Raw genomic sequence first — 12,492 nt, 5'->3', positions numbered from 1 at the left:
TTTTTTTCCAATTTTTAATTGTGGTAAAATACATATACCACAAATTTACCATTTACCCAGTTCAAGTGTACAACTCAGTGGTGTTAAACACGTTCAGAATTCTGTGCTGCTCTCACCACCACTCATCTTTGTAAGTCATTTCATCTCACAAAACTGAAACCACCCCTGCCTGCAGCAACTCCCACTCTACTTTCTGTCTTTATGATTTTGACTATTCTAGGTACCATGTTTATGTGGAATCATACAGTATATGTCTTCTTGTGTTTGGCTTATTTTCACTTAGCATAGTGTCTTCAGGGTTCATCCATGTTGAAGTATATATCAGAATTCCTTTTTAAGGCTGAGTTAATATTTCATTGTATGTATTTACCACATTTTGCTTATCCATTCGTTTATCAATGGACACTTGAGTTGCTTTCACATTTTAGCTATTGTGAATAATGCTGCAGTGAACATGGGTGTATAAATATCTCTTCGAGACATTGCCTTCAGCAATTTTAAGTGTATATCCAGAAGTTGAATTGTTGGGTCATGTGGTAATTATATTTTTAATTTTCTGGGGAATTGCTGTACTGTTTTCCACAGTAGCTGTTCCATTTTACCTTCTCACCAACAGTGCACAAAGTTTCCAATATCTCCACATCCTTACCAGCACTTGTATTTTATTTTCCATTGGTTTTTTTTTTTTCTTTTGAATGTCCTCTTTTTTTGGCAGGGGAAGAGCCGCGCCGCAGGGCTTGTGGGCTCTTGGTTCCCTGACCAGGGATTGAACCCAGGCCACTGCAGTGAAAGCCTGGAATCCTAACCATTAGGCCACCAGGGAACTCCCTGTTGGTTTGTTTGTTTGTTTTTAATAGTAGCCTTCCTAATGGATGTGAGGTGATATCACATTGTAATTTTGATTTGCATTTCCCTAAAGATTAATGATGTTGAGCATCTTTTCATGGAATTATTGGCCATTTGTATATATTCTTTGAAGAAATGTTTATTCAAGTCCTTTGCTGTTTTTGAATTGATTGTTTTCTTGTTGAGTTCTAGATGTTCTCTGTATATTATGAATATTAATCCCTTATCAGATATATGATTTGCAAATATTTTCTCCCTTTCTTTGGGTTGCCTTTTTACTCTATGGATAGTGTCTTTTGATGTACAAAATTTTAAGATTTCTGTGAAGTCTAATTTTTTTTGCCTTTGCCTTCAGTGTCATATCCAAGAAAACATTTCCAAATCCAGTGTTGTGAACTTTTGTCCCATATTTTCATCTAAAAGTTTTATTTTTTAGATCTTATATTTAGATCTTTGCTCCATTTTGTGTTAATTTTGTTTATGGTATTAGGTAAGAGTCCAACATAATTCTTTTGCATGTGGATATCCAGTTTTCCAAGCACCATTTGTTGAAAAGACTGTCCTTTCCCCGTTGAATGGTCTTGGCACCCATATCAAAAATCATTTGATCACCCACAGTTAACATCATACTCAACAGTGAAAAGCTGAAGCTTTTCTCTAAGATCAGGAACAAGGTAAGGATGCTCACTTGCACCACTCTTATTTAATATAGTACTGGAAGTCCTAACCAGAGAAATTAGGCAAGAAAAAGAAATAAAAGGCATCCAAACTGGAAAGGAAGAAGTAAAATTGTCACTATTTGCAAATGACATGATGCTATGTATAGAAAACACTAAAAACTCCACCAAAAACTGTTAGAATAAATGATTCAGTAAAGTGCAGGATAACAAAATTAATACAAAGAAATCTGTTGTGTTTCTGTATACTAATAATGAAATATCAGAAAGAGAAATTAAGGAAACAATCTTATTTATAACTGCATCAAAAGAATAAAATACCTAGGAATAAATTTAACCAAGGAGGTGAAAGACCTGTACACTGAAAACTATAAAATATTGATGACATAAATTGAAGAAGACACAAATAAATGGATATTCCATACTCTTGATTAGAATAATTAATATTGTTAAAGTAGCCATACTACCCAAAGCAACCTACAGATTCATTGCAATCCTTATCAAAATTCTAATGGCATTTTTCACAGAAATAGAACAAACAATTTTAAAATACGTATGGAACCACAAAAGACCCCCAATAGCCAAAGCCATCTTGAAAAAGATCAAAGCTGGAGACATCATGCTCCCTGACATTACAAAGCTACAGTAATGCAAGCAGTATTATTATACTGGCACAAAAGCAGACACGTAGATCAATGAAACAGAATAGCCCCAAAATTAACCCATGCATATATGTCAACTAATTTATGACAGAGGAGCCAAGAATATATGGTGGGGCAAGGACAGTCTTTAAATAAATGGTGCTTGGAACACTGGACAGCCACATGCAAAAGAATGAAACTGGACCAATTTTCTACACCACACATAAAAATGAACTCAAAGTGAACTAAAGACTTGAATGTAAGACCTGAAACCAAAGAAGTCCTAGAAGAAAACATAGGGGTAAACTCCTAGACATCGGTCTTGTCAATTTTTTGAGTTTGACATCAAAAGCAAAGGCAACAAAAGTTAAGCAAGTGGGATTACATCAAGCCGAAAAGCTTCTGCACAGCAAAGGAAACCGTTAACAAATGAAAAGGCAACCTACTGAATGGGAGAAAATATTTACAAATCATATATCTGATAATGGGTTAATATCCAAAATATATGAAGAACTCATACAACTTAATAGCAGAAAAACAAACAATTATTTCTTAAAAATGGGCAGAGGATCTGAATAGACATTTTTCTGAAAGAGACATACAGATGGACAGCAGATACATGAAAATATGCTCAACATCACTAATCACCAGAGAAATGCAAATCAAAACCACAGTAAGCTATCACTTCACACCTGTCAGGATGACCATCATCAAAAAGACAAGAGATAACATGTGTCCGTGAGAGGGTGGAGAAAAGGGAACCCTTGTGCACTGCTGGTGGGAATGTAAAGTGGTGCAGCCACTATGGAAAACAGTATGGGGGTTCCTCAAAAAATTAAAAATAAAACTACCATATTATCAAGCAATTCCACTTCTTGGTATTGCTCTGAAGAAAATAAAAATACTAACTCGAAAAGATATCTGCACCCCCGTGTTCATAGCAGCATTGTTTACAATAGCCAAGATATGGAAACAACATCAGTGTCCATTGGCAGATGAATGGATAAGTAAAATGTAATATGCCCACCCACACCCTCCCCCATACACACACAATGGAATATAATTCAGCCATAAAGTAGAAGGAAATCCTGCCATTTCAGACAACGTGAATGAACCTGAAGGACATTATGCTAAGTGAAATAAGGCAGAGAAAGACAAATACTGTATGATTTTACTTATATGTGGAATCTTAAAAAAAGAAAACCAAGCTCATAGATACAGAGAACAGATTGGTGATGGGCAAAATGGGTGAAGGGAATGAAAAGGTACAGACTTCCAATTATAAATAAGGCCTGCGTATGTAATGTACAGCATGGAAACTATAGATAATGATATACCGTACTGCGTATTTGGAAGTTGCTAAAAGAGTAAATCTTAGTAGCTGTCTTCACTAGACTTATTGTGGTAGTCATTTTGCAATACATACACATATGTATGTTATATTGTATACCTGAAACTAATATAATGTATGTCAATTATACCTCAATGAGTCAATCAATCAAATCAATTGCATGTGAAGTCTAGGTAAAAATAAATAAATTAGTGAAAATTTTTTTTAAAAAATCATTTGACCATATATGTGAGGGTTTATTTCTAGGCTCTATATTCTGTTCTGTTTTTCTCTATGTCTGTCTTTATGCCAGTACTACACTGTTTTGATTACTGTAGCTTTGTACTAAGTTTTTAAATCAGGAAGTGTGAGTCCTCTGACTTTGTTGTTCTTTTTCCAAGACTGTTTTGGCTGCTCAGGTTTCTTTGAGATTTCGTATGAATGTTACAATAGGCTTTTCTATTTCTGCAAAAAGTATCATTGAGATTTTGATATAGATTGCATTGAATCAGGATAGTCTTGGGTAGTATTGACATCTGTGAATAAGGGATGTGTTTCCATTTATTTCTTCTTTAATTTCTTTCTGCAGTGTTTTATAGTTTTCATTGTACAAGTTTCTTACATCCTTAGTTAATTCCTAAGTTTTTTATTCTTTTTGATGCTATTGTAAATGGAATTGCTTTAATTTCCTTTTCAGATTTTTCTTTTAGTGTATAGAAATGCAACTTACTTTTTGCATGTTGACTTTTTATCCTGCTACTTTGCTGAATTCATTTATGATTTATTAACAGTTTTTTGTGGAATTGTTAGGGTTTTCTACATATACGATCACATCATCTGTGAACAGAGATAATTTTACTTCTTCCTTTCCAATTTGGATGCCTTTTATATCTTTTTCATGCCTAATTGCTCTGGCTAGAACTTCCAGCACTGTGTTGAATAGAAGTAGTGAAAGTAGGCATCCTTGTCTTGTTCCTGATCTTAGAGAAAAAGCTTTTAGTCTATCACAGTTGTGTATGATGTTCACTGTGGGTTTTTTTTTTTAACATCTTTATTGGGGTATAATTACTTTACAATGGTGTGTTAGTTTCTGCTTTATAACAAAGTGAATCAATTATACATATACATATGTTCCCGTATCTCTTCCCTCTTGCGTCTCCCTCCCTCCCACCCTCCCTATCCCACCCCTCCAGGCGGTCACAAAGCACCGAGCTGATCACCCTGTGCTATGTGGCTACTTCCCCACTGTGGGTTTTTGTATATTGCTTTTACTGTGTTGAGAACTTTTCTTCTATTTCTAGTCTATTGATTGTTTGTATCATGAAAGGATGTTGAATTTTGTCAGATGCTTTTTCTGCATCGACCAAGATGATCATCTGGGGTTTTTCTCTTCGTTCTCTTAATGTGATGTTTTATATTGCTTGATTTTCATATGTAGAGCCATCCTTGCATTCCAGGAATAAATCCAACTTGGTCATGATGCATAAGCCTTTCAATATGCTACTGAATTTGGTTTGCTAGTATTTTGTTGAGTATTTTTGCACCAGTGTTCAAAAGAGATATTGGTCTGTAGTTTTTTGTTCTTACAGTATCCTTGTCTGGCTTTGGTATCAGGGTTTTGGTGACCTCCAAGAATGAATTAGAAAGTGTTCCCTCCTCTTCAGTTTTTGGAGAAGTTTGAGAAAGATTGGTATTATTTCGTCTTTAAACGTTTGATAGAATTCAGCAGTGAAGCCATCAGTTCCAGGGCCTTTTTTGGTTGGGATTTTTTTTTTTTTAACATCTTCTTGATTTTTTTTTTAACTGATTTGTCTTTCTTGCCAGTTACAGGTTTATTCAGATTTTCTATTTTTTGTGATTTAGTCTTCATAGAGTTCATGTTCCTTCTTGATAGCTTGTGTTTCAAATTCCATGAAATAGAATTTTGCCATTTCTTGTCGGTTGTGCAGTTTGTTGTTGTATAGTTGTTCATAGTACTCTCTTATAATTTTTTTTTTAATTTCCGTAGAATCAGTAGTAAATGTCCCCACTTCCATTTCTGATGTTAGTAATCTGATACTTCCCTCTTTTTTCTTAGGCCATCTAGCCAGAGGTTTGTCAATTTTGTTGGTCTTTTCAAAGAATCAACGTCTGGTTTCATTGTTTATCTCTGCTATTTTTCTATTCTCTACTTATTTATCTCTGCTCTAATCTTTAATATTTCCTTCTGCTACCTTTGGGTTTAGTCTGTCCTTTGTCTTCTCATTCCTTAAGTTGTCAAGTTAGGTTGTTGGCATGAGACCTTTCTTGTTTTTTAATATAACAATTTATAGCTATAAATTTCTGCCTTAACACTGCTTCGGCAGTATCCGCTTAGGTTTGGTTATATTGTCTTCATTTTCATTTGTGTCTAAATATTCTCTGATTTTCCTTGTAGTTTCTTCTTTGATCTGTTGGTTAAGAGGGCACTGTTTAAATTCCACAGATTTGTAGGTTTTCCAGTTTTTCTTCTATTCATTCTGTTGTGCTTGGAGAAGATACTTTGTATGTTATCTATCTTTTTAAATCTATTGAGACTTAATTTGTGGCCTAAAATATGGTCTGCCCTGGAACATGACCCAAGTGCTCTTGAGAAGAGTGTGTATTCTGTTGTGGTTGTATATTCCTCTGTATGTTTCTTAGAGCTCTTTGGTTTATTGTGTTAAGTCCTCTCTTTCCATAGTTGTCTTCTGTCTGGTTGTTTTGCCCATTATTGAAAAGGTAATATCAAAGTCTCCTCTTATTGTTGTAGAGCTGTCTGTTTTTGTTTCATATATCTTGATGGTTTGCTTTTAGGTTTGTAGATGTTTATAATTGTTATATCTCTTGCCGTAATGAACCTTTTATTAATATATAATGCCCTTCTTTGTTTCTTGTATCCATTTTGATTTAAATTTTATGTGTCTGATATTAATATAGCCACCTCTGCTCTCTTTTGGTGACTGTTCGTGTGGAATATCTTTATCCATCTTTTCATGTTCAAACTATTTGTGTCTTTTGATCTAAAATGAATCTCCTGTGGACAGCAGTAGTTGGATCATTTCTTTCATCCATTCTGCCTATTTCTGTCATTGATTGGAGAGTTAATCCATTTGTATTTGAAGTAATTACTGATAAGAAGGAACGTTTCTCATCTCTCTTATTCTCCATATGTCTGATAGCTTTTTTGTTACTCATTTCCTGCTTTACTGTCTTATTTTGTGCTCAGTTGATTTTTTGTAGTGATACTTTAAAATTCCTATCTCATTTCCTTTTGTATATATTCTATAGCTATTTTCTTTGTGGTTACCATGGGATTCCATTTGATATCTTAAAGTTATTATGCTCTAGTTTGTATGCCAGCCTAATTTCAGTAATATACAAAACTGCTTCTGTGCAGCTCTGTCCCACCATTTTTTCAGTTGTTGATGTCCAAAATTATATCTTTATACATTGTATGACCCAAAACATATAGTAATAAACATTTTTTAATACATTTATTTATTTTTGGCTGCATTGGGTCTTTGTTGCTGTGCATGGGCTTTTTCTAATTGCAGCAAGCGGGGGCTATTCTTCGTTGTGGTGCACGGGCTTCTTACTATGGTGGCTTCTTTTGTTGTGGAGCATGGGCTCTAAGCACACGGGCTTCAATAGTTGTGGCTCCCGGGCTCTAGAGTGCAGGCTAAGTAGTTGTGGCGCATGGGCTTAGTTGCTCCGCGACATATGGGACCTTCCCGGACCAGGGCTCGAACCCGTGTCCCCTATATTGGCAGGCAGATTCTTAACCACTGTGCCACCAGGGAAGTCCCAGTAATAAACGTTTAAATGCATTGGTCTCTTAATTTATGTAGGAAAAGTGTGGAATTGAAATCCAAAGTTACAGTAACACTAGTTTTTAGGCCAATAACCGTTTTGTTTTAGTATGTTAGTCTCTTAAATCATGTAGAAAACAAAAAGTAGAGTTTTTAAGCAATTGTTCAATTATACTGGCTTTTATAATTGTCTTGTGTTTACCTTTACTGAGACCTTTACTTCTTCAAATGACATCGAGTTACAATGTTCTTCTATTGCAACCTGCAGGATTCCCTTGAGCATTTCCTTTACAGCAGGTCTAAATGTAATGAACTCCCTTAACTTTTTTTTAAACCTGGGAATGTCTTAATTTCTCCAAAATTAATTGCAGTTCACTGTCCAAGCTTTCCCCTGCCCCCCAGGAAGTTGCAAGCCATCAACTGACTCCAGAACTCCACTGTAGTTACATCAGATTCTGCCTGTGCGGATACTGTCCAAGTAGGACAGGGATTCCTGTTCTGCCATCGTCCCTGAACCCTCTCCTCTGCTTTTTATAGAATTTGAGGTGGTACACCAATAAAGTACATTATAAAATAAAATAATTTTTGAAAAGCTTTTAAAAATAAAGATATATTTTCAGACCAAGATGAATTATTTACTAAGTATGAAAATTGGGTTGGCCTCCTACTGTCACAGCCACAAGAGAAGCACACACTTTTGATCGTACCATTTTCATGATCTACAGAAGTGGGAGCTGTAATATTAAATCTTGATTCTATAAAGATTTTACTACTTGAAACAGAGCCAAAGTGATCTATGTTCTTACTTCCTAATGATTCCTCTTAATGTAAGTATAGACTCTGGAAATCCCAGAGAGATGAATAACTAGACTTTCTCTCAAATTCATGTTTTTCTTAAACCTTTCACTGTTTAATTTGTTTGATGAGTACCTGAAATGAAGTGTATTGTGATGTTGTTTAGTGAAAAACCCACATGCTTCAAATACTGAGAGGCATAAATAGAGTTGAAATTATCTGCCTTAACAGTCTGCTCCAAATGGAAACTCCCACCTCTGTGGTTGCTCAGGTCACCATTTTTCTCAGAAATAAATTTTGATTCAGGTTTTGAACAAAAATATCATTGAGCGTCCAATACACACCAAAAGTTGACAGAGAAAAGCCTTTCCAGTAAAGTGTTTTCCCTATAAAGGGCATTACAGAATGTCCGATTTAGTATAAAATGTACAAGGTCAGGTGTTCAATTTAAGTTGTTCATGCTCCCTGTTTAGAAGTGTGATTTGAACTCTGAAGGTTCCTAATAGATAGATCCTAGGTCTGCATTCGCCCCACTCCACAGCCGTCCTGTGGAGCGCCTGCCCAGCACCTGCATGTGCTTTAGGTGGGCTTCCCTGCAGGGTGTTTTAGCGCTGACACCAGTTTGCTTCTGGAGCACTCTCCTGCTCACTGCAGTTGATGCGTGAGCTGATGTGTGCCCCAGGAATGGACACTTATTCTAACGTGAGCCAAAGCAAAACTTCACTGGAAGGTAAACTTGCTGAAGATGTCATAAGATACAGCCTTAAAATAAATACCCTTGGCCTTATCCCCAGTTCCTCCACGTTGAAGTATCTGCTGTCGATGTCCCTTTTAGAGTAGAGCATTAGAGTTTGATGTTGGGGCTTTGAGAAAACTAATTCTTTATTCAAGTACAAGTTTGCAGGAGTTTTTCTTACTAAAAGGTTCTGGTAAAGCATTCGAGCATGGGCTCTGGGTTTGTGATGTTGGCAGGGTCCAAGATTGGAATGAGCTTAGGGATAGACAGTCCCCATTCCTAGTTATGTTTTCTTAACCTGTTAGCTTCCTGGTCGCTGTGTTGAACTCTGTTAACTCACCCTCTGAGCCCACAGAGGGGTGTGAGAATCATCATCTGCTTTCTCCAAGCTGTATACACACTTTGTCAAAGTGCTTGCAGCCCCTGCAGTTACCAAGTTTCTGAACTTCCCACTACGTGGCCAGCTCCTGAGGGCAGAGGCTGTGTGTTCTTTTTTATATCCCAAGCACAAGTCCTCTGTTAACAAATTAGCATCTGCCGAGCTGAGCTGAGAGCTCGGTTCTCAAGCTGTATACGACACCTGCACAGAGCGGGGGTTCTGTGAAGGTCTGTTTTAGTTGCTAATCTGAGAATGTGGATGATTTTGGTAGCTGTGATCTTACTAACTCCTGATGCAGCAGGCAGGGGGTTGAAGGCATGTTTCATAAATCCAGCTTCATTTCCTCTTTAAACAAATGTTGTGGTTTTAAAAACAAACTGCGAAGAACTGCTTGTGTGTTAGATCCTAGAGTGATTCTACATTGCTTTGTATGAATTCAGTAAAACATCCACAATGAAATCTTCTGTGCAGAACTTCTGACAGGGATCCTCTGTGGTAGGATGGAAACCCCCTCTCCTGGTTTCTCGCCTCTCTTCCCTGGAGTGGCTAATGAATGCTTTTCCCAGGCATTTGACTGGACTTCCCTGAACATTACGGTGCTCTGCACTGGTCCCTTTTACAGTTCAGCTCTGGGTGACGTGCGCTCCACGGTAACTTGAGACATGTTTAAGACCACGAACTTGGTAAAGTTTTCTGGGCTGCTTTTACTTTCCTTTTCCTCTTAGATTTCTTTGGCTAGAAAGCTTCTGTGAGAAAATTGATGTCACTAGATATAATTTCCAGTACTTTAAAAGAATTCACATTCCATACTGACTGTCGTGGGACTGGTTGCTGACTTTGGAGAAGCTCTTTACTTTAGCTGCACTGAGATTGGATTTGGGCTGCCGTCAAATGACAAGCATGTCTTACTGCACAAATGTGTGTGGCCTTTCTGAGCCACATTTCCTGATCATTGAGACAGGAGTCGTGCGTCCAGTGTGCTCTGCTGGTCCCCCTGTTGCACGATAGGTGTGGTGTTGGGCCTGGAGATGAATCACAAGTCAGGTGTCATCCCTGCCTGGAGAGGGGATGTGAGGAGTCACAAGTCCCCACCTACTGTACAGGGCTGCAGTGGGGATCGCAGTCAAACCCGCCATTCAGATGCAAGATGTCCTGACTTCATGGGCCAGGGTTACTAAGTCCTGGGGGACCAGGAAGTTTTGCTTGTGGTTTACTCTTGAAAATGGGAAGACTAATGAGAACATCAGCAGGCTGCTCTCTCCTAACAAAACCAAAGCTTGGGTACAGTTGTTCTCTGTTATAAAACCACCCTTAGGCATCGGATATCAGGTCCTGTGCATCTCATGTGGCCTTGTTCTGTTACAGGAGTCCTTAGGATGGGCTCAGGCTCCGTGCACTTAACGCGACCTTGCTGTCTTGCAGATGTCTCACGCAGCCACCAGTGCCTTCTGCCGTTCTATTAAGCTGCAGTGTGAGCTCTACCCCTCTAGAGAAGTGGCCATCTGCCTGGACCCTTACTGTGGACTTGGGTTTGTCCTGTGGTGCCTCTGTAGGTGAGTTTCGTCTTTGCACCTTTACGACATAAGTAAGTAAATCACACACGTGTTTTCAGACCACTTGCGAGAACTGCTAACGGGAGGGGGCCGCCTGCAGGGTGCGGCTCCTCCTCAGCCCAGCTCCGGGTGCCACAGGGACACCTGCCCTGGTAGCCACTCTCTCCAGCATCTGAAAAATTAGTCTCCGTAAAGTTTGCTGAAACCAACAGAGACAGAATCTGGGGCCATTCTCAGAAGCTGTCTGTTGGGAATCTGTTTTCCAAGCAACTCCCAGGCCGTGGGCTTGCTTCTCATGCCTCTAAATCTTCTCAGGTGTCCCAGGCCTGGAATTGTGTTCACCGGGGGCATCCAGGCTCTTTCCTCCTCAGGCTTCTCCCTGACTTCAGCTGCGGGAGGCCGGAAGGAAGCTCCACAGGCTCCCCTACCCCCACTCCCCTGCGTGGCCCCCACTCCACAGCTGGCAGCCCCCAGGCCCAGCTCCTGGTAGCTGCCAACAAGTATTAATGGAGAGGATGAATGTTTATTGTCATTTTTCTCTAATTGTACATAGATATTCATTGTAGAAACTTTAGAAAATACAAAATAATATAAAGAAGAAAATTAAGCCATCCATAAGTATACTACCCAGAGATAACAGTAAATTCTCACTAGTAGCATTTTGGCATATAGTCTTACAGAGTTTATTTTCTAATGTAGTATTTCTAATGTAGTACTATTTTTTATTATTGACATTTTCAAACATATACAAGTGTATATGTTTAAGTGTATAAAGAACACTGTAACAAACACCAGGGCCCAACAACCAGCTTCACGTGGATCTTATTTTGCCAGTTTGGTTTCATCCAGCCTTCTGATTATTTCTGTCCCTTTTCCATATGGGCATTTTAAAGCAAACACCAAAAAACATACGGTTTCACCCATAAACCTTTAAGTACACATACAATTTTGTAAATGTACATTAATATATTTATAAAACTGAGATGCTACAGTGAAATTGCTTATAATTGCCTTTTTTCATAATAGTAGACATTTTCTCATCTTTAAACATTCTCCTAAAACAATTATTTTAATGCATTTATAATATTCAATTGGGTTAAATTGGACTAAATCCAATTACATATTTTTTAAAAACACTATCATTCTAATCACCACAATTAAACTTTTTGAGAAAGCAAATATAATTGAACAGTTGAAATATTTTAATGATTTTTGCCTCAGTTCAGAATGCAATAGCATTGTGGGTAATTTTTTCTTGGAAAATAGTTCAGAATATACCATTCCAACAGTAGGACCAAAGTGACTTTAGACATATCTGGCCAGCTGAGAAGGAAACCTATTCTGAACTACAGCTTTATAGGCAACTGTCTCTTGTTACTTGGCAAAAGTGCCTTCTGGTTCTGCAGGCTCACCCAGCCAAGCCCCGTGAAATCCACAGAGAAGGTGCTGGTTGGAGTGAGTCCTGCTGCATGTCACCAGCAGCAATGGGACTCTCTAGAGGAATTGTACAGAGAGGGTGGCAGTGACCCTTTGCTTAATGTCTTACCTGCAAATTCATTCAGAAGTCACAAAATCAGCTATGACCCCTGCAGCACTAAAAATAAATACATAACAGCTGTAAACTTCTTCGTTCTGAAATCCATTATAGAAACAGATCACAATGGACTTGCTTAAAAAACTGGACCTGTTTTAAAAAGCACGTCAGACAGTTGGTATTCATGGATTA

At 38.0% G+C, this 12,492-nt stretch overlaps 1 protein-coding gene across 6 annotated transcripts in view; it reads left to right on the top strand.

Annotated features, from left to right (window-relative positions):
* DIP2C (disco interacting protein 2 homolog C) overlaps positions 1-12,492 on the top strand; it is a 354,106-nt gene that overhangs the window by 295,681 nt on the left and 45,933 nt on the right. For all 6 annotated transcript variants that reach the window (XM_033852298.2, XM_033852296.2, XM_033852299.2 and 3 more), the window contains one exon: positions 10,636-10,766. In XM_033852298.2, coding sequence (XP_033708189.1) covers positions 10,636-10,766 — 131 coding nt within the window. The remainder of the gene's footprint in view (positions 1-10,635; positions 10,767-12,492) is intronic.

Source organism: Tursiops truncatus, chromosome 2, assembly GCF_011762595.2.
Source record: "Tursiops truncatus isolate mTurTru1 chromosome 2, mTurTru1.mat.Y, whole genome shotgun sequence".
NCBI classification, from domain to species: Eukaryota; Metazoa; Chordata; class Mammalia; order Artiodactyla; family Delphinidae; genus Tursiops; species Tursiops truncatus.
This window is presented reverse-complemented; position numbering and strand designations above follow the sequence as displayed.